We start from the raw sequence: 22,280 nt of genomic DNA, 5'->3' as shown, positions 1-22,280 counted from the left end.
ACAGATTTTGAGAGGTGTTTTTACAAAAGATGAGGTTTGTTTAAACTGTCTAATCTTTGAATGTTAGGAAAGCAAAAAGCATTTCTGTTGAAGTGTCATTTTGAGGGAAGGTAATTGAAAAGCTAAAATTTCACATTTCTCAGAAACATTTTCTTAAATTTGTTGTATTTTCTTCGCTCATTATGTGTGCATTGCATGCAGTGTCTTCTTCCCTACTAAGCAGAATTCCTTGTCATCCTTGTCCAGTTCTATCCCTTACCCTTGCTGTAAAGAAGTCAGGAGGAGACCACCTAAGTTTCACATCACAGTTTTACTCATTCCACTGTTTGATCCCGTCACTGTGCAACTCCGTTATCATATCTACTTGCCAGAGGATCAGGGAGGCTTACCTGGAGTCACACACGAAAGAGGTCAGAATCCCACTAGACTAGACTAGCCCCCTCCCCCGTTTTACTCTTTTTCTTCTTAAGCTGTTGCTCCACTGGTGAAACTTCAGCCACAGTCTCAGTAGAGAAAAAAGAGGAAAGAAGGGAGGGAGACTGGATAGCTGCTTAGCTGTGGCTGTACTGTACAACGTGGAGCCATGTGTAACAGTGACCATAGCTGTCTATTGCAAAATATGACTGCTGTTCTGTCTGTCTGGATTCTTAAGGATTAATCTCTTTCACACATTGCATGTATCCTGTTTTCAGCTGGCCTGTTTTCATTTAGCTGCTGGACTCTCGCTCCTTACAGTTGTGCTCTCTCTTTCTGGTGTTACAGGTCTTTACTCTCACGGGCCTTTCTTCTTTGCTTTTGAACTTCTGACTTCTCTGCTTTCAAGACACGTTCTGGTTTTGTTTCTTGTCTGGTCACAGTGCTGCTGATTACTCATATATTTTCTGTAAGAGTGATAATATTTTGGATTCCATCTTTTTAATTATTAGTAAGTGGTATTATGGTCATTAGCTAAGTATTTCTACCTTGAGTGTAATACAGTATACTATGCATCATGTCTGATATTTGGACCCAACTGTGTTCTTTTTGAAGTGATAGTCTCCAAGTACATTTACACTGCGAGTATGTACTGCTGTTTCTCCAGAGACTGAAAAATTTTTTGCTTTCACATGGAAGGTGTGTGCTCATGCTCTGCTGTCCCTCACGTTCAGCGCAGGTGAAGTACGTTTAGCACAATTTCACTTCCTCTGCGAGGGGGGATAAAATGCTCTGTTGAAGAACTCTCATGTAGAGAAATCATGAAGATTTTGGTCCTACTGTTGTTTGCTGCTGTTTTACCATCTGTCTTCAGCCCCTGTAAATGCCTGCTGGGGATTAAAAAAAAACCCAACCCAACATAAAACCTGGGGCAAATTCTGTTAATTTAAGCTTTGGTTGTCAATCTTCTCTTGCATCAGTAATCTGTTTAAGTCATCTTGGTTCATTTTTGGTGGCAGTAAGTCCAAATCTTCTGCTTTTGGGATAGATGCGTTTCTGGCCCAGAAGGGCACTATCTGCTTCTCAGGTATGCGGAGTTCTGTGGGTCTCAGCAGCATAACATCATGATTCTTGGCCCTGCTAGAGGGAACACTGTGCAGCATTGACCATACCCAGCAATGATGAAGCTCCTTTGGCCACCAATGTAAAAAGAACTACGGACACTCAATTTTGGCCGCATGCCTCCTTGTTCATCCCCATAGAAATACGTCCATTGGATCCACTGCAGCTGCTGAATGTCATCTATGTCTCTGAGCAAAGGCAGATGAAGACTTAGTGATCTTTGTCTTCTGCTTAAGGAAAAAGCTGAGCTCACGTATAATCTTACCTTTTGGATATTTCTTCATGGTCCATTAACTGTTAGGGCAACACTTCCAGTTAATGAAGCTTTTACAGTTCAAGGCAGTATCTTGTGGTTTATTACAGCCTCTTGTCACCTGACTATGGAACGAGTCAGCAAAGTGTATCAGCTTTCCACTGGGGAGATTGGTTTCTTTTTCAGGTATCTGCTCAGCTAGAAGTATCTAAGCAATCTTACTGTTAAAGACAGGGACCCAAATTGCTTAGATGCTTTTGATAAAGGAGCATCTCTCTTGGTACTGGCATGATTGGATAATTACTAGACCTTTTTGACGTTCATTGAGCACAAGCTCATTGGTCATCACTGCTTTCCAAATCTCTGGCTCACTGAATCTGAGGATGACTTGGTGGTAGTTCAGAGAGCTCCAGCTAATTTCAGTATCTCTCTTTTGCTGTGCTAGATAGAGCAGGTCTTAGGTCTGCCAGTCTTATTGTATTTTCTATTTATTATTTTTGCTTCTCTAAGAAGAGCTGAAACCTAGCAGTTTTTGGAGGTACCTTTCAACAACATTGAAATACATCAGACCAAGAAATTACTGAAGAAGTGGATTAGGACAGTGTTTTTCAGTTGGAAGAGATGTATAAATACATTTTCACTTCATCTGCTTCTAAGAGAGAGCCATGATATTTCCAAGAAAGGTAATGAAGGATGTACACTCTGTGGAGCTGTAAGGAAAGTAGAATAATGAATAAATTGTCCAGTGGAATCAATATATTTACCCCTATAAAAATCCTGAAACGTTTAATGATCTAAGTGATCAGGAAAACTGTTGTGCCTGTTATAGCTGAATATAGCGTTCAGAATGCTCCGAAGCCGGCGGGAGCAGTGCCACCTTTCCGTTGCTGACAGCATCCCGGATTGTCCTGTGCATTCTCTTGTCTGTCCAGGTTGATGGTAACTTATTTAAGGTGACTGTGTGATGGGCGCAACTTGAAGTCTACCACCTTATGTCTCTCGTTCTTCAGTCTTTCAGATGAATTTCATAGATAAAAGAATCTTTGTCATTTTAACCTTTTTTCAGTGGTTTGAGTTCAAGATGAAATGTCAGATGTAACTTTTAATTTCCTGTCTATTTCATTTTGAGGCCAGGTCTTTTGGTGTTACTTAATCAGTGTGATATTTTAATGCAGCTACTGACATGTGACTCTTGCTCTGGCATGTTTTAGAAACACACAAAATGTCTGAAGCTTAAAGAGCAAATCATGCAAAACTGAAACGTACAAGGAACAAAGTAGACTTATTTTTATCCTTCTTAATAAAAAACAACAAAAACTGGTTATCTTAACATAGCCTAGAATGGACTTTTTAAAACATGTCAAAGATTATCTGTGATTGGAAGATCATTTAGATATTTAGATATGGCTCATGCAGACAAGAAACCAGAAACAAGAAAAATGTGAGGGACAGTATTAATTTTAGGGGCTTCTTAATGTTTTGAGACTTTAAAAACTGGTAAATGCAAAAAGTTATCCACAGCCATTCAATGATAGTAAAAAAGAAAAAAAAAATCTGTACCAAAACCTAGTATTAGGATAAAGCCTATACAGAATTTAAATAGCTGCTTTCAAGGCTAGCAGTGAAGTGTGCTGTTTGATGTCGTTCATGGCCTCTATTTTAGGGAACTTAGATTTCCCTGTGGTCATATTGGATTGACTCAGGAAAACATAGAGGGGTCTAAACATCTCAGAGGGAGGTCTTCTGTTGCCTGATGCTGACGCTGCTTGTGTAGTAATGTAGGTTATAGTCTTTTTCAAAGAGTCAGAACAAAACCAGCCCTCCATGACCAAAACCAAAATATAAGATACTTTAAATGTGTTAGCCTTTCAGTGCCTCCTTTGTTCTGATACTGCACCATCTGCCTCATGCTACACAGTGATTCTCTTCAAGTATTTATTTCTGTAGCGTCTGAAAGTTTGTGCTATAGGTGTTAGAAACACAGAAGAAGGTAGCACTGTGCCTAAAGATCTTGCAAGTTAAACAAATGGGATACAAAGGGAGAGAGGACTCTTTATTTTTTTCTGCTTGCCCTTTTAATTTTTTTAATTTTTTTCGTTCTGCTGCTTCATTTAGCTACCCTTATTTTCTAGCTGATTTCCATAGCTACTGGCTATTTTCTTTACTTGTGCACACATATGCATTGTTGTCTCTTGTTGTAATCCTTTTTTAATCTATTGTGCAACTTTTATGAGTTTTTCCTTTTAGCTTTTTTCTGTTTTCACACTTGTGTCATTATGTTTTACAGCTGAAAGAAATGTTTATAGTTTGTATTCTGCTGCAGACTGGCTGACCCAGGCCTTTGGGGGAATCTCTAGCACTTAGGCTCCTGTTAAAATGCTGATTAGTCTGCTAGTGATCTTGCTATGCCAGAGCCACAGGGCATCTCTTTTGTGGTCAGGAAAGATACGACTAAAGCAAGAATTAAAGCTGTGCTGTCCTTACTTCTCCTGGTCTACTCTGTGCCTGCTAGCCCCAGGATAATTGCAGCCTGGAACATCTTTCACTTGATTGCAAGAATAGTAATAGTGTGACCTGCACATGGGTCCGTCCCCTCAAATAAACACAGCCAGTTACTCCCAGTATCAGGATGCTGTTGTCCCTAAGAAGGAAAGTGCAGTGGACGTCTGTCTCCTCTGTGGTTACAGAGAAGCTAAAGAAAAACGCAGATGCTAGTCTTTGCAATTCAAACATCTTAATGGGACAGATTATTTGCAGAGGAGGACACAAGATAAGTCATTCTGTTCTTGTTATTTTAGCTGCCATTTGTCTCTGTAACTAATCTAATTTTAAAAAATAACGCAGTATATCAAGAAATACTGATAACAACCCAACTCTAACAACCCTGCAGTGTCCTTCAGTTGCTATTCATGGTTTATTTCATAATCTCACTGAATGGACTCTCAAAAGAAGCAGCTGCTTTTTTCATTGTCCCCACTTCATAAAAATCACAGTATTCTGAAAGCTATCAAACTGTTAATGAAGTGAATATTAATACTTTCAGAACAATTAGTAAATGAACCAAAGAGCTAGACTGGGAAAGTCATGTTTCAGCTCTAAGTTCAAGATCTGTGAACCAGCTTAAATCCAAAGGCTTTGACACAGTTTTCTGCTACTGCGCTCATGCTGCTTTTTGTTTTTATGTGGGTTTGGTTTTTCTAAATTTGTATTTTACTTGTTGTCTGTATGAAAAAACAGACTATGCAGTGAAGGGAGCAGTGTGAGTTGAAATTGCATGCAAAACTGTTTGGAACGCAGAAGTCCTTAAAAAAGAAAAAAAAAACCAAAACACTACTGAAGATTTTTAAATTAAAGAGATGTATTAGCTATTCTACTTTACCAGCAGTAGGACAAATTCAGTATGAATCAAGACTTCTGGGCCAAAGCTCAGAACAGCAGGTTTTCTACCTAAAGATGCAAGTTTTGCTTTGTTGTTGATCTTGGGCAGAAATGACAGTATAAGACCCCCCTCAGTTTCCTGAGACATCAAGTGATGATACTGCCTGTGCTGCAGCTAAGGCAACGTTCCAGGGCATAGCTAAACCAGTCAGCTGCCTAAAAATGGCTGTGTTAGCATCCTGGTTTTGGCTGGGACAGAGTTAATTTTCTTCTCGGTAGCTGATGCTGTGGTTTTGGATCTAGTATGAGAATAATATTGATAACACACTGATGGTTTTAGTTGTTGCTAAGTAATGTTTATACTAAGTCAAGGACTTTAGATTTCTCAGGCCCTGCCAGCAAGAGGACTGGGGGGGCATGGGAAATTGGGAAAGGACACAGCCCCAACAACTGACCCAAACTAGCCAAAGGGATATTCCGTGCCATAGAATGTCATGCTCAGTATATGAACTGGGGGGGGTTGGCTGGGGCTGCCGATCCCTGCTGGGGGACTGGCTGGGCATCAGTCAGCAGGTGGTGGGCAATTGTGTTGTGCATCACTTGTTTTTTGGGGGTTGTAGGTTTTTTTTCTTTTTAGGTTTTATTCCTCTCTCTCCTTTTTATTACAATTGTTGTTGTTATTTCAATTATTAGTTTTTTCTTATATCAACCCATGAGTTTTTTACCTTTTTTCCGATTCTCCTCACCATCCCACTGCGGGGTGGGGTAAGAGAGAACAGACTTTAACAGACTTATTCTGACTTCCCCCTAAAAACTGCCTCAAGGGTTTTTCCATTGGATCCCAAGCTTATTGTCCCTCTACTGGAGGATCTTGGTTCGAAGGAAACCTGACTTCAAAAAAAAAAAAAAAGTCCTCTAGTAAAACAACCAACCAACCAACAAAAGAAAACAAACCCCAAAACCTAAAAGCAGACAAAAACCCAAAAAAACCCCACCCACACTAAAAATTAAGTCAAAAGATTTAATCAATGAGTATCATAAGAATTTTATGGAATCTGAATGGCATCTCCTCCAAAGCTGAAATGGGAGAAAATAGCAACAGTTAGTTTACAATTTGGTTATTTAGAGACACTTGAAAGTCAACATTATTTAGCACTGATTGTGAAAGAATTGTTCTGTTAAACCAGGAGATTAGATGAAAGAATATGGAATTATTTAATAGGTGGCTGAACTAAAAAAATCTTGCAGGAAATGTCACCTCTTTTACTGTAGTGTGTTTCCCTGGGTTAGTAACTTCCGTGCAGCTGAAGCGTTGTCCTGTATGGCTTCACTGCAATTTGTGACTGTCTTTTTCCATTCCATATCACATCATTTCCACAGTGACACGAGTTCCTAGGATCATAGTGATGTTTTTAATTCTGGTTTTCATAGCTACATATTTCTAATGACTTGACACTATCCATTGGTGTAGGTGCTCTTGTTTTCAAATTCATTTTCATTAAGTTTCAGTAAGTCGAGGATTCTTTAGTGCATTTATGGAATTAAGAATACAAACCATTAAATGTTGCTCTAACGAAGAGCTTCCACAGAAATTTTATTCAGCTGCGGTTCTCTCTGCTTGCCAAGATTAATGAATTTCGTTGCTCAAAAGGCCAAGTAGATGTTCACCACAAGCAGGAAACCCACAGGTGGTGGTGCCTTTTGTCAGTCAGACAGTTTCTGGTGAAAATAGCTTTGATATGTGTGGTGACCAGGTCAGATGTAGTATGTTTATAGTCAAGCCTGATTGGCTAAGTGAAAACTGTAATGTGCCTGTATATTATTTTGTTTTCCAGACACTCTAAGCATCTTTGGTTTATACAGAGGCCCACTATTGTAGTCACACATGGACCACTCTTCCCGGCACCCCGCCCCATCGTGTTAGGTTTTTTGGGGAGGTATGAGATTGAACATATGAAATGTCTCAGATGCTGCCTTGGTGGCATTTGAGACAAATTTCTTTATTTTCTTCGGGGTTTTTATTTGTTTGGGTTTTGGCATTTCCTGAAATTGGCAAATCCTGAAATTGCTTGAAAAAGGTTTAGCCTCTGAAACATTTTGTTTCTCTTGGCACATCCTAAAAATCATTAGCCTTTGGAAAAAAAATGAAAAAATCCAACAGAACTGAAAGTTACCCCCTAAGCTGATGACAGAATCCAGAAATGTGTTGTTTGCATACTTTATGATAACAGTAGCGGCAAACAATTAATATGCTTGCAAATACAACCCAGGATTTAAAAATACAATATTTAGGAAAATACCAAAGGGAGCACCACCTTTATACAAGGAAATAATTGGATAAAATGAACAACAGTCTTTGAGGGCTAAAATTCCATGTTGGCTGGGCTAAGCATCAGTCTTGGTGTCATTCTCTACCCACAGGGGAGGCTTCGGGTCAATGAAGAAAGCTAAGCCCTGCAGAAGGTGAATTGCAGACACAGGTGCCCCGAGCGCTTCTCTGTTGGTCAGGTATAGGCTGTTCCACATGCTGACTACTTTGGCTTTGATTTTGTCATCTACTTTGCTCTACAAACTTTATAGGGAGTAGAGGTATCTAATAATATCTGCCCACTGTCCAACATGAAAATGCTTATGCTTGTTATTGAATCCATCCTGTATTTTCTTATATGCTGCTGGTCATCTAGAAGCCTTGCATCTGTGAGATGGAGCCTGGCCGGCAGCTTCAAGCTTTATAGGAAAGGACTGATGAGAGAGGGTGGAGAAACAAGATGGTAGCATAAGCCTTTGCTTCTTAGGAAACCAAGCTAAAACCCTGAATTGGGCCAGTGTTTTAATATCTGCTCAAGAAGGGCAAATCTCCCTTAGAAGGGATTTGAAAACACTATTACTTCCCGGGTTTGTTTTTTCTTGCTGTATTTGTCTGGGTTTTATGTTGCTTCATGTTGGTAAGTATAGAAGTACTCAAATTTGATGAGTTTAAGGTACCTTGCAAGCCACTCAATCTGTCTTTTCAACCAGTGGGTGCAGAAAAATTAGAGAAATCGTGTCTAAGCATCAGAATCAGGGATGTCTATGTCAGGTGGTTCTGGATTCTGTAACTTCTTTCGTCACAATTAACCCTAATACCAAGCTCACTCAATAGGACAGAAGAAAGAGTCCATGGATGAGCCATCAACTTCAAAATGGCAGGACTGTGGTTTTGTGTTACCTCTCACTGCCTTTCCCATTGCTCTTGTACTCCCAGTTTACATTTTAGTAGAGATTCCCACTCCTATTGCACTAAGGATGTCCACCTTCTTTCGCATCAGCCAGTGTGTTAGTATCACTGAAGCTGGTGCATTTGCATAGTTCAGCATAATTTAACACAAAGATAAGGCTCTGGTCCCAAAAGCAGGATACTGGTGATATTCATGTGTGGGACTGCACTCATTCTCAACAGCGTTCACTTGGGTATGGCACAGATTTGGCTGTAGTGGGAGAGTTTTTGTGTTTAAAATACTCTTTTCAGGCAACGGCTGTGTAATTGTTACATTGAAATCTCAGAGAAAGTTTTTTTTTCTAGTAGATTAAACCTTGGACCAGAATTTAATGAATCTGGCTTCTCTGGCTCCTGACCTGTTTGATGGCAGTGAACAAATCGTTATATCACCCTGTGCTTGTTGCTTACCTAGTTAAGCCTGTTCATATGCACTGAAGCTAGACATTTTTACTCACCAGAGCTGAGAGTAAGAGTGTTTCGCTAGAATATGAGATGGCTTAGTCTGATGTGACATTTATCTTCACTCATCAGAAGTGCAATCAGTGGGGAGTTACCCAGATCTTTGTTTGTGAAGATAAATGTCAAATGTTATCTATCTACATTCTCATATGGTGTCTATCACCATGGTATCGGAATGCCTTCCAAAGAAATAATGTACACAAATTAGACCTAAACCAGTCAGCAAATCATCATCATAGAGATGTCGCCGACAATTTCCTGGCAGTGGCTGTTTGGATCGAATCTTTCCTGTTTCCTTTCATTCTGTAACAGACAGTGAGAGATATGCTTGTTTAATTATTGGGAGGGGACGATGAGGGGAGATTAAAAAAGATAGACTCGGACAGTATGATGGAATACTGAATTCATAATAAATTCTTTCTTTCACCTTCCTTCTAGTTTCCCTTTCTGCCCAGGAGGCTAAAGACACGTTCTCTCTTCTGAAGTCAGTATTGGAGTAAGCACTGCCAACAAGGCCAGGTGTAATTTAAAAATATTTATGCATTGTCAGTTCTGGAATTAATCTTTCTTAATTGAATTGACACGAACTCATGTCTGCAGGTAATGTAAACTGTCAAATGCTCTGCCAGTGACAGCATGTTGGTCAGGGTGGTGAAGTTAATGAGAGATCTAAATTATGATGGAATATCTCAGCATTGGCTTTGGAGCCTGGTGTTTATAAATTCGTTAGTAACATCACATTAACTACAGGCTACAGACTCTGGAGTTCAGAAGGGCTAATTATTTGTTTGCAGTTTCTGCAAGATGTAGGGGTGAGAGAGTTGTACCTCAAACATTTTAGTAGTATTATTTGCTGCAGTGAGATTTCTTTCCCTTGAAATGCATATAATGGAATTTTAAAGCATAATATATTTCATTTGATAAACAGTGCTTTTATAGACTGGAGATACTGTTTTAAAATACGCCTATCAAAGCATTTGTCAACACTATCTAGGAGGGTCTTACTGAGTTTCCACTGACAGCTAGATCAAGTCTGCAGTTACCTGTTAGCAGAGCAGTTAGCACAGTCTAGTAACGATGCTTTGTTTTCCTTCCCCTCATCAGAAAATGGAATTACTGTTAGCTTTCTAAAATCCAGAGAATGCAAGGAGGATGCTGCGTGTGTAACAGAAATCATAGATAATGTTTATGATGAAGGAACAAAATCGGCAGATGAGCCTTTGCTTGCAATAGGCAACTGTTCATGAGGATTTCCCAGGATCTTCCAAGCTCAGTGAAGCGTCACGGGCTCTGCATGACGCGCTCAAGGGTGAGGCTGCAGCCAGGTTTTACTGAGGGGAGGCAGGAGCTGATGAATCTAGTGTCTGAATCCTCTGAGATGAGTACTTGCTTACGTGCCATAGTAAGTACTAGTAAGCATCAAACTGCTTTCTGTGCTAGTTAGACCTTCTTTGTGTCTTCTTTTGATTCCTTTCCCTGTTACTCATTCTCTTGCTTACCAAATGCAGATGAAGTCAAAAGACATTTACAGATAGATCATATGAAAAGATGCTGACCTGATGAGACTAGAATTCGTGGAGGTCTCTGGAGCTGGTGTCTTCATATTAGCACTTGGCTTTCACAGTAGGGTTCATTCTATGGTGTTGCGTCTGCCAGCTATTTCCATAAGACTTTTGACTATTGTCTTATGACTGGAGTAGTACAGGACAGGTTAGAATAGACCAGTTTGTGATGTTCTAACTAATGTGGCATCTTATTCTTGTAAAATTTAGGTGATTTTCTGGTTAAAATTACAGCAACTTGTTTCATTGTTGTGTTAGTGTGGGTCTGATCTTTTATGTACATACCATTGAAAATTTGTAGTCCTGCCTTAACCCTGGACATATTTATGAACAATTTTAAAATAATAAAGATAATTAAACAGGACTAGGACTTAAATGAGTAGCTAATTCACCTGGCCTTGCCTCTGTGAATTAATAGAAGCAGTTTCTACTTTTGCAAAGTGGTAACTTGGGAGTAGCTCATTTGGTCGGATCCACCAGTAGAGAGACCATTCCGATTCAGATTACTTCTTTATGTATAAAAGGAAAACATAAGCTCATTGAGGTTGAAATTTCAATTGAGAAGGTGTGGGTTTGTTCATCTCTTGCAGATACAGGGAAAAGGGTCTATTACAGCCTGGCCTGGATTCCTGAGAGTTTGTAACGGCTCCAGCACTGCATTGGGCTTGTAGGTATTTCTGCCCAGTTCAGATGTAGCTACTGGTAGCTTTCTGAAGCTTTTCATTGAAAGTACTCTTCGGATAAAACCAACAAGCATGCTGTTTTCACAGATGGGCTATGGAATTTTTTCTTTACCCCTTTTTAATTGTCTTCACACCAAATTTTCACAGCATTTTTTTTTCATTGCATTCAGATAAAAAAAAATATTGGAGGTGAAATTTGGTATTTCTAGTTTCCAAACTGGAAGCCCAGCTTTTGAACTAGTAGTGACATGCAGCAGTGAATATGTATAATATATTTGAAGTTTTACGGAACAGGTGGCCACATGCTTAACGATTGCTACGGTAAGGCATTTCAGAGGTGCATCAGCATCTGTACCGTGTGAGCTTTGCAAAGGTCAGACTGATTTGGAGGCTGGCCGAAATGAAGACGTTTTCCCATGTGCTCCAAAAGGGACAAAGAGCAGATCAGTCGTTAGAGCTGATGTGACTTGGCAGGCTGGCTTGGCATTCGCTGTGCAAGAAGGATTTGGTGTTCCAACCCATTTTTTTCCCTCCTTATTGCCCTGAGCACACAAGTTTGTTTTCAGGGTCTTTTGCTAGTTTGGGAGCAGGGGAGGTATGGTTCTCTTTCATTGCTTCGGGGGATTTCCATTCCATTTTCCTTTAATTTGCTCCTCCCTGTTAATCGCATAAGAGAAGCTTAGAGTGTTAAGTGAACACATAATACTTGGTCCATGTGTACGAGCAAGAAGAATTCAGATTTGCATGTAAATAGCTATCCTCAGGTTAGACCTTTACATTTGGAAATAAGTTCTTTTCAGGTCTACTTTCCCTCCATTGTTATGTGTTTTATTTAATGTGAATGGTGGATGTTTGGGGAGGGACAGAGGTTTGTCTGACTATTCAAATTCATTGGCAGGGTTTAAGTTGGCACAGCATGGATCAGAGCAAGATGAGCAGAGACATCTTATTTCTAATTAAAAACGTACGCACATATACTTGCCCAATTGAAGTAAAAGTAAATCCTTTCTCAGAGCTGATTGCTTCTACCTGTCTACTTTTTTTTGTATAAACTCACAGCACAGTGGGACAATCCCATTTTGTTTCAGGATTTTTAAGGCAAGAAACAGAACTAAAAACTGGAATGGCAACACCAGATGAAGATCTCAGTAGGTGTTCTGGTTCCTTCTTTTCTTACATAAATACTTGTTTTGGTATTTCCCCCTCCTTTCTTAGTATTCTAACAGTAGCAGTTATATATATTGCATATACGGTGCAGGCTTTTGCATGAGGGCAGATTGATTATGTGGTAGAATGTGTTTATATATTAAACTGATCTGCTGTGGGCAGGATTAGTTTTAAAAGTTTAAATGACTGCCTCCTATGTCAAAATGGGAACTCTTTAGCTTTGAAAAAAGCCTGACAGGCCAGGGAGTCATCACTGGAGTCCTAGAGGTGCCTTTGGAGGCCTGTGTGTGTTTCTTGCACCCAAAAAGGAAGGGCATATCATGCTGCGGTGAAGGCGCTAATTAACTGTGCTGTCAGTTCTCAGCCAGATAGCTATCTGAAGAAAACATTTGTTAACTATGTTAATTAAAACGAAGGCTTCATGTATCTGGGAGTAAAAGCAGAGCAGGTTCATATACAAAATACTTCTGCAAAGTTTCTCCCCTTTGAAATCAAGGAAAGGAGGGTTAAAAAACCTGGACTTTTGCTGCAGAAGCCTGGTGCTTTTCTCCAAGGTAGTGATGTCTGACATTCTGTTGCTAACTGGAGCTTTCATTGGTTTAGCTATGCTAATATCTGTCTTTTACATTTAGAGTAAGTGTTGGGCTTTCAAAGGATTCTTTGTCTCAACTTGTAAGTTGTCATGTTTGCAATATCCATCCTCATTTTTGGCACATATGTGGACTGGTGGCTAAGTACTTTTTTGTTACTTTATTATTTTTTTTTTAGTTTTTCCTATTATATTTGCCCTCCTGTGAGCAAATGAATTCTTCTGCACAGGAATGACCTTCAGTGGATGTATTCTTGTCTCCCTGAGCCTGCCCGCAGTCCTGAAACAGAGTCTTGGGGCAAAGGAACTTGCTGATAACTCAGTTTGAGAATGTTTTATTTGATGACTACATCAGCTTAAGATATTCTTCTCAAGGCCATAAACCATTTCTTTCAACACACCATAGTACTATGGTTTGAAGCAAGTAAGAAAACTGGCCCACACTAGAAAACAAAAAAATCAGAAAGGGTGTAGGAAGAGGTTGGTGGTGTTTCAATTTTTTCCAAGTCTGATTTTGTTAGTCAAGGGCATGGTAGTGAATAGGAATAAATATCTGAAGTTAGTAACGCTAATGCATTGTGAGGCCATGGTCCCATTGGAATGGTGTCTCTGAAGCTGGTCTGTGATCTTCTGAGATCACTTCTTCGTGGTATTTTATCTGAGAACCCGAGTAGTAAGGAGTATGTACTCAGGGCTAGAAGACTTGGGAATTCTGCAAGGAAGGGCGTCTCTCACATCTGTGAGTATATAATCCTGCTCCCAGTTGCACTGTGCTATCTGCGAGCGGCACACCGTTCTGGGCATTCCTGCCCGTGAGTGCGGGATGTGGTGCAGTGTAAGAGCTGGTGTATTTTGTGATATTGTCCTAATACGTAAATGCAGGGAAGTGTTACAGCTTTTCTTTGTTCTTACTAAACCAAATAATATGCTCTACCAGTGTGTTCAACAGTTATCTTAAAAACTGCACTCAATTGTCTCCTTTAACCTTTTGTAAATTTTCTGCCTTTTAGTTTGAAGGTTTTGAGGATGAAGAAGGATTCTTTATGTGTGAAAGTGCATGGTTCTAATATAGTCCCTGAAGAAAGGCATCCAATTCATGTGTGCTTTACCTCTCTGTAGCTTACTTTAGATACCTGTTATTTGTTACTCTGTCCCTTTCCAGGCCATTGCTGACCTCCTAAGCTTCTCTTGCACAGGAGGCCTTCTCCTACCTGTTTGCTCTTGATTACTTTCCTTGTCTGCATTTGAGTCATAATTCATTAATAATGTGCCTTTTTTGAGACCTGTAGTAAAATCAGATATGAAGTTTGAACGTGAGGATTATGATTGATACAACACCGTGCATATTCTGGCTCATTTGTTGTTCCCCGTCTGATGATACATCTGACTTTATTAAATAGTTTGCCTACCCGCTGTTTCTATTGAGCATTCCCATTTCTTTCCTGCATATGAATTTTTAAAGAATTCTTAAAGAATTTTCTAGTTTTCCTTCTTTAGAGAACTGTCTTTCTAGTTCTGGTCCCTGTCTATGTGTGACAGCCTGTGTGTATATGTGACCACAAAGCTGAGTGCTATTTACTGGCTGAGCTTCGACACAAGGTTCAGCACTGAACGCTGCCATCTCACTCCTTGGTACTGCTTTCAGGCTGCTCCATGGGTGCTCAGGCACCTGGTGGCGCGGAGGGAAAATCCTGCTCCCTGCTCGCACAACTGCACCCGTCAGTGCTCCCTGCTCGCACAACTGCACCCGTCAGCGGGGCCCAGCCTTGGAGCCCCTCTCTGTCTGCAGACAACAGGAGCTCCCAAAGGCGCTTGCCGGTGTGCTTTCCAAATACACTCAGAAGTCATGGCCTTTGATGGGACTGTGTTTCCCTTAACTATTAAATGTATCTTATTGTTGAGCCCCGTATGTGAGATGTATTTGGGATCAGAACAAACCGGAGGCACTGCAAGGCCTTTGTGAACACATGGGACTTGGGATGCCATCTTGTGGTTGTTCAAAGAAATGCAAGAACGGCTTGTGGGTGTGGAGTTCATTGCCTCTATTTTACACTGAGCTGGTTTAGGTGCACATTTTTCTTCTTGAGCTACGTGATGATTCTTCCTTGTGCAATCTGTCTAGCTGTAAAGTACATGACAGCAGCTGTTAACCTCCCTACAGCCTAATTCCAGTAGTCAGGGTTTGGGGTGACTACAGCAAACAATCTATAGGAGTCATGTGCTGCTTCCATACCCGAGTATATCAAGAGTGCAGCTGCTATTTAAAGCTACGTGGTGTCAGAGACAGAAGGGCTCTGACATACTGCTGGCAAGTGATGTACTGCTGTTATTTAGCCATTTTTTGTTAAAAGCACTTTCTGTTTAGCCTTTCCCTTGCTGTTTCAGCTGGCTGGCATCTCGCGTTTGAACGACATGCAGGTGCAGAGACTGTAGCCTCAGCAAACTTTCTTTTCCCGGAGCGGAGAAGTCATTTTAGACCCAGATATTTTCTGTGAAGCACAGAGCCTGTATATCAGGGACTTACTGACAGGGGTGCAGCTGAACTGGCCCCATTAGCTCACAAGCCAAAATATTTGTCAGTTTATCAGTGTAGGCAAAGCAAATTCATAGGAGAAGGAACTTGTGGAGTCAAGTAACTTCCTGTTACGAGACTGATCAGGCACATCTCTGTTCTGCCTTTTTTTCTGTGACCTCAAAGGGTGTTTACCTCAGTTGTTGGCAACAGGAGCCATACCGAGCTGCCCTGGCCAAAGTGAACATCCCAGATGTCAGTGCAGATCAGAAGCAGCATAAAGTTGTTCCCTGCACAGGGCTAAACCTTTGCTAACTGTTTACACTAGGCAAAAAGCTACTGTATGCCAAAGTCTGCACAGCAGCTGTACCAGGGATTACAGATTTGACTAGCACTGTGTGGAAATATCAAAGAGATTTCTTTCTTTCTTGTGAGCACGTGGAGCAGGTTGGGAGAGGGAATGGCTTCTCAGACTTTTCAGGTTTTTAATAGTTTCACTATTACTAGGCAATACTATCAAGCCTGTGCATGCTTGGACAAAAAGTCATTTCGAAGAGGGTGAACTCGAACCCAGAAGGGCAGTACCTGCCTCTCTTCAAATTCTAGGTGAACAGGCTTGCTCAGGTGTCTACTCCCTTTCATAATTGTTTTCTGGGTTAAATGCTTTCTAATTACAATGATTTCAAGCAACATGCTTTCTTGTTTTACAATGAAAATAAAGCTGCTGTGATTTTTGCCATCTGTCAGATTTATGGCATTGACTGAGACAGATTTTAATAGTGGATGAAAAACATTAGCTCATGCAAATTGCCCGTTATTTCTGGAGCGTTATTTCTTCATTACTGAAGGGACAATCCATCTGCGTGGTGATAAGTTGCAATTCTGAGCTCTCATTCATAGGGCAAGATGCTTGAGAGTTTCTTAACAACCAAAAAAATACGGGCTTTGTTATCTTTTTGACAGGATGACTATTGCTTGTTCCACTCTAACCACTGGGACTTCACAATCTGGGATTTATTTCCTGTAATACCTTTACACTAGCTTGATCAACAGAGTTAAGTCAGTATAATTTACTTATTTCACCTGACACGTGCATGCTTGTTTTACAGTGCTGTGTTATAAGAAAGCGTTAAATGTGCCACGAAATACAATTACAGAGATTTTTCAAGACTAATTCATTCCTGCAGTTATTTTTGTCATCTTCTTAAAGACAGCTGAAGTCTTTATCCAGTCAAGAGCATGACAAACATACAAAACGCTGATTTCAGGTTGGCTGCAGATTTCCTACATTTCAAGCACCAGAGAATGTTCAGAGAGATGCTTCTGCTTTGGCTCTCCAAAAGTGAGGCAGAATCCCAGACTATAAGCTGATTTTTAGTGCAGATTCTATTTTACTGTGCCTAGAGAGAAGAGACAGAGGCTGAATGGCATACTTCCCCCACACATACCGGATTTCAAACAGGGGTTGTATCCGAGTTGTGTATCCTCTTACTGTACTCTAACTATGAGGAATATAGTGAAACTGTTCCACAACTTTAATGAAATTCATTAGAACTTTGCGCAGAAATATTTCCTTATTCTTCACTGTAAAAATAGCAGTAAAATACCTTAAACTCTGTAGTTCTGGCATTACATCCTGTGATAGACACTGTATCATACCTAATTCATTGTAGTTTTGCAACTGATAAAAGAAAACTGGAAACTCGCATTTTACTTGTGGATAAGTTTATTTAAACATGTGTAAATTATACCAAATAAACAGTGTAGTATTTATTTCTCTGTGCATGCAGTTGTCAAGATACATACATAGCATTGTCAAGTCTGCAGTGCAGTAACAAAGAATTTTAAGCGTCATGGTGCTGAAAACTTTTCTAGAAACAATGTCTGACCGTTCTTTGATTGCACTGTGAGGTTTCTTTGGTATACATAAGTAGTGCTTGTTTTTGATTAAATTAAAATGCAAAGTTTCAAAGTGTGTCCAATAGAGAGGTATTCTGAAAAGGAAGTATAAAAAATGGAGAGAGCAATAGTAGGCAGCCTCTTGAGTGATTTTGATGAAAAATCGAGTTTGAAAGCAAGGAAGTCAGAACTTTGCTATGATGTTTAATACTACTGAAGTAAAAAAATGTACATGAAGCATGAGGGGGTTTATCCTTTTGTTTTTTCAAAACACCTGCCGTGACCTCTTGAACCTTGGCTATCCTTGGTTAAATTCTTAGTTCTCTATTTTACAGTTCCAAAGGAAGGAGAGCCTTGCCCAATTTGGTCCACAGACTGAGGCGAAACCTTATTACTGCTTAAAAAGATGACGTAAAAAAAGGTCTTCTTTAAATTGGTTTCACGATCTTCATTGACAAATAGTTCTGTTGGGGAAGGAGGGAAGAAGCAACAGAGGTAAAAAGTTGTACACAAAATACTTCGGTGTAGTTTTGTAAAAGACATTTAAGATACTAAAATGGATCAGAATATATTCAGGGTATGGTAATTTCAGTTAAAATACAGTAAAAATGAGCACGATATTTCAGACTAAAGTAGACTGAAATCCAGACTCTAGCCAATCTATTAACTGTTTTTAATTGTATGTTAACACTTCTAAAGCACTCACTTGGTCCCTCTGTAGTTAATAGGTTAGTTCTAACATAAATTTTAATTGTTTCTTAATCAGTTGAAATTGTTTATAGCTCTAAGGATATAATCCCTATCTCCCTGCTAAAATTGAGTTGATAGAATCTTTTGTCTGAATTAAGGAAGTCACCCTGTTGATGACTCACATATAAGCTGAAGAACAGTAACATGTAAAAATTCTTACCGGCAACGAATAGAGGAGTACTGCTACAAACAGGAGTAAAATCAGCAAGATGATAAGCCCTATAAAGAGCCATTTAAACCTGCGCCACACAATAAATTTCATTGTCTTGCAGGGATTTGTAAACCAAAGGAAGGAAGTATCTGGTCGGCTGCATTTTGAAAGAAACAAGTATTACTCATACTATAAAGACAGGGAATACTTAAGCCTGAGAACATAACACGTTAAAACATGCCGGTTTGGAGGTTGAAAGAAACAGTTTTGTAATGTAAGATGGCAGTTTCAGTAAATGTGTGCCATTAATACTCAGACCACCTTGCATTTTATCCCAATGCTTGCAGAAAGAAGCAAGACTGGCTTCTGTAAGTTAAGTTTTGCAAAGGATGGATCCTTTACTGCATGCAGATTTTGTCAAGAACATCATACTGGCTAGATATTTATTATTTCTCCAACTAGCGAAAGAAAAATATCTTACTTTGGTAGATCTAGTTTGGGGTTCATGTTGGGTTCATCTCTTCCTTTACCGGCTGGCCTTTCCTCAGCTTCTTTTTCATTGACAACTTCCAATGTCATTTCGACTTTACCCTTTAGGAAACAAGTGGCATGAGACAAGCACCTTATTGCAACAGTACTAATGCTGCCTGTTCGGTACTTATACAGCAGTTTGGAGTCGGCTCATTGTGTGCATCTGTGTTTTTTCCACTTCCTTCTCAAAATATATTTATTTCTGCACGATGACAGCGTCACAACAGAGTGTCAGAGAATGACTGAAAAAAGTATCACAGTGCATAAAATTGTTGCGCTAATTCATTTGTAGTTCTGTTTTAAGCTATACATTGGTTTTTTCCAATTTTGCAAAACAAAATCAACTCTTCTTTCAAGAATAACCCAAGGACTGCATTTTTTCCAAATGACTAAGCATCTCATTTTTTATATTGCTGAGGTTGATATATGTTTCTGAATATTATTCCTCATTTATTAAAATTTAAAGGCAAAAACATAAGAAGAACTTGACACAATTGAAAAGCTTAATATTCTAGGAAGTGACACATGTCCATTTCTATTCTTCATAGAACACGTTAAAATGCATTGGGTCATATGATTGCCCTCATAATCACGAAGGTAGTCAGGGTTTTCCAGTATGTAAGTTATATTTGCTGTGTACAAAAATGCTTTGTACATTCAAACTTTAGTCTCTAATGCATTTAGGACGCTTTGTGTTTCTCCTAAGCAATAATATGGTAAGCCACACAATAACTCTGTGGCTGCTTTAGTGAGGTAACACGACTCTAACTGGTGCCAGAGTCCTTCAAGTTAAACAAAGTTAATATTTAGATTAATTTTGTTTATAAACTCATACTTTAAAACCAAAAATTGTTTATGGAGCTAAGTGCCTGAACTTGTGCATGAAATATTCTATTCATTTCTCCCCTGTCTGTTCACTGGAAGCTGACAGCTGAGTGGGGGGTACCCTTTACAATCAATGTTTAGAATTTGAAATTAAGGTAAGCACGTTTTAAGTACTTTTAAAAGAACTAATAATCATACCGCTAAAATATGGGCACCATCCTTTTCAACATAACATGGCCACCATCCTTTCATGGATTTCTGTTCAAAGAGAGAGGCAGTCCTGGGAGCCTTCTGAGGACTGTCTGCCTTGTATTCTGGAATCATGTCTATATTGCACTTCTCAGGAACTTTTGCTGGAATGATTGTTTTATGTAAATCGAGTTCCACAAAGCCTAGGAGATGGATGAGAAAATAAACACCGTGTTACAGAACCAACCATAGAGCACAGTGGTTCAACATCAACCTTTCCTATCTCTAAACATGTTATACAGGAAAAACAACCAACATACGCTACATTCTTGTTTGTCTAAGGATGTTGTGGGACAGGCTGGTTTAAGCTTACCTTGCTGGTGTCGAAAGCACTGGTGTTTATCAGTTGGACTTGGCAAGCTCTCGTCCCCCCTTTTTTAATGCAAGATCACCTAATTTTTAATAGACAATTTTTTCCCCACACCCCTAAACAGAAGATAACCAAATAGAGCAATGGAATAATAATGTAATTTGACATAGTTAAATGCATGATTTAGCTAACTTTAACGACAGTTATAAATCAATTCTTTGCTTTCAGATTTTGAGGCCTATAAGGTTTGCATTTGAGCTAAAGACTTGGGAGCTGTCTCAATACAGGGCAGAGAGTCTTCTGTAGAGCAGCATCTCTACAAAAGGTAAGGATCATTAATGGTGTGAAGTAGATTGCTTAGCCTAAATCATAGTCTTATGTAAATACCTGGATTTGAAGTACTCTTGTTTTTTAAGTAATTTTGCTTAAAGAAAGAAGCAAACTAAGTTTTCATGCACGTTATCGTTTCATGCAATTTGTGATAGGGCTTACGCTGAGTGAAAAGTATCTTGTTCTACCTGCAAGTAGGCCTTTACTGAGTGAACATGAGCACAAGTGACCCTGTACTGTGTGGGAAAGCAGGAGTGTATTTGCATGCTCAGTGGCTCATTTTGTGAAAACAATCCTTAGCCAATAACTTAAAATTGTTCAGTGTTATCTCTTACTTTGAGACAACAATATTTTGTTTCTGAGAAGTCTTACCCAGGTAGTCATCCAAGGAGAACTTGTCATTATCCCATATTTGAATGATCAGTTTGGGTGGGATTCTGAATTCTGTCTTGTCAAGACTCCAAAAATGTTCCTAAAATTTTAAAAACCAAAACCCAATCAGCTTTTAGAGTTATTTATGAAAATTCAACGCTGTGGTCTGTTAGTACTTGTGAATTCCGGGGTTGGTGGAAGTATTAAGGATCTAATCTTGTCCTTGCTAAGAGGAGACCACTGTTGCCAGTGTTTTATTCCCAGTGCAAAGGAAAAACTGAATCTGTTTACAATAGCAGCGTGAGAGAAGTACACAGAACTGAGCCAAACCGTCCCTTTTAATATGTAGGTACAAAATTATCAGACTAATTACAATTGGTTCCAAGTATTGAAATCTTTAGAAATACTTACCTTTTTGGAAACGACACAGAGTTGCTCTGCCGGGAGATAGTCAAAAGGGAACACAAATCTCCAGTTGAAGTTCCCTTCACCATCCAACGATCGGTAGTGAACATCGGTTTTCTGCTTATTTTCTTCATTACCAGGCATCCATCTGGAAATACAGAGAGAAGTGTCTGGTGTTTGCAGTAGGACGACACTGGTGCTTGTTTGTACTATAACCACGTCATCGAGTGGTTGCAAGCAAGCTGTAAGTGTCACTCACAGAGGGCTGGAAACTTCCACATCCTTTCTCAGTTTGGTTCCAATTTGGAACTGCAACTAAGAACATCTGAACTGAATTTAATCTGCTAAGTGTATTATTATATCAGTGGTGAGTTGTTGGTGGGGTTTTTTAATTTCTTTTTTAGAAGAAATTAGATCAATAGCCTGGTAGTATATTTCTCTGTTTTCTATTGATTTTTTTGACATAGTAAGACCAGGAAACATAACAAGTACGAATCCAGGTTATGCAGCACTAAAGCTATCTTTTCAGTTGCTTCTTATCTCAAGAGGTGAACTTCTGGGATCTTTCGCTGCACATTAACCGGTCATGCTTTATCTCATAATACTTGTGTACTTCTCTGACGTTAGCGCTATTTCAGAGGCTGTAGTGTGCACTGACTTGGCTGAACCAAATCATCTTTGGAACCCATGGTCTAGGCATTCCCAGGACATTCTGAAAGCCATTCAGTTGTAAGTGTTACATGACAGCTCTTACCCCTTCACGTAAATGTCACTCATTTCTTCCCCTGTGATGCTCTTTTCATCCAGAAGAACATCTTTGGTGTTCCAGACAATCACCCGCAAGATATACCTATGAGAGAAGATGTTTGGGGAAAGAGAATTGCATTGCCTTTGTCAGGGCTGCCAGATGGTGTGTAGTACATACAGATACTCACTTCTTGGCTTTTCGGGGAGTGATGTTGAAGGGAGGGCCTGGTGGTCCTAAGCTTTTGGGGAAAACATCGACCCACATCTGGAGCTTTCCCTGTAGCAGTGGAGAAGATGGACGAGGGATTGTTTT

The 22,280-nt window shown here is 39.6% G+C and overlaps 1 protein-coding gene and 1 long non-coding RNA gene across 5 annotated transcripts in view; one reads left to right on the top strand and one right to left on the bottom strand.

Moving 5' to 3' along the window:
- LOC129784497 (uncharacterized) overlaps positions 1 to 22,149 on the top strand; it is a 43,411-nt gene extending 21,262 nt beyond the window's left edge. Inside the window, exons 2-6 of one of the 3 annotated variants that reach the window (XR_008747296.1) lie at positions 7,589 to 7,675; positions 17,633 to 17,792; positions 19,654 to 19,709; positions 20,342 to 20,438; positions 22,028 to 22,149. This is a non-coding gene — a long non-coding RNA (uncharacterized LOC129784497). The remainder of the gene's footprint in view (positions 1 to 7,588; positions 7,676 to 17,632; positions 17,793 to 19,653; positions 19,710 to 20,341; positions 20,439 to 22,027) is intronic. The other 2 variants (XR_008747297.1, XR_008747298.1) reach the window with 2 other exon arrangements.
- Positions 17,107 to 22,280, bottom strand: part of MYOF (myoferlin) — a 72,134-nt gene continuing 66,960 nt past the window's right edge. For both annotated transcript variants that reach the window (XM_055804480.1, XM_055804486.1), the window contains 8 exons: positions 22,156 to 22,244; positions 21,975 to 22,070; positions 21,227 to 21,368; positions 20,816 to 20,915; positions 19,753 to 19,946; positions 18,680 to 18,789; positions 18,208 to 18,355; positions 17,107 to 17,761 (listed from right to left, as the gene is read on the bottom strand). In XM_055804480.1, coding sequence (XP_055660455.1) covers positions 17,726 to 17,761; positions 18,208 to 18,355; positions 18,680 to 18,789; positions 19,753 to 19,946; positions 20,816 to 20,915; positions 21,227 to 21,368; positions 21,975 to 22,070; positions 22,156 to 22,244 — 915 coding nt within the window. In that variant the 3' untranslated portion in view covers positions 17,107 to 17,725. The remainder of the gene's footprint in view (positions 17,762 to 18,207; positions 18,356 to 18,679; positions 18,790 to 19,752; positions 19,947 to 20,815; positions 20,916 to 21,226; positions 21,369 to 21,974; positions 22,071 to 22,155; positions 22,245 to 22,280) is intronic.

Source organism: Falco peregrinus, chromosome 1 (assembly GCF_023634155.1).
Source record: "Falco peregrinus isolate bFalPer1 chromosome 1, bFalPer1.pri, whole genome shotgun sequence".
NCBI lineage: Eukaryota > Metazoa > Chordata > Aves > Falconiformes > Falconidae > Falco > Falco peregrinus.
The sequence above is the reverse complement of the archived record's forward strand: the minus strand, read 5'-3'. Positions and strand labels throughout refer to the sequence as shown.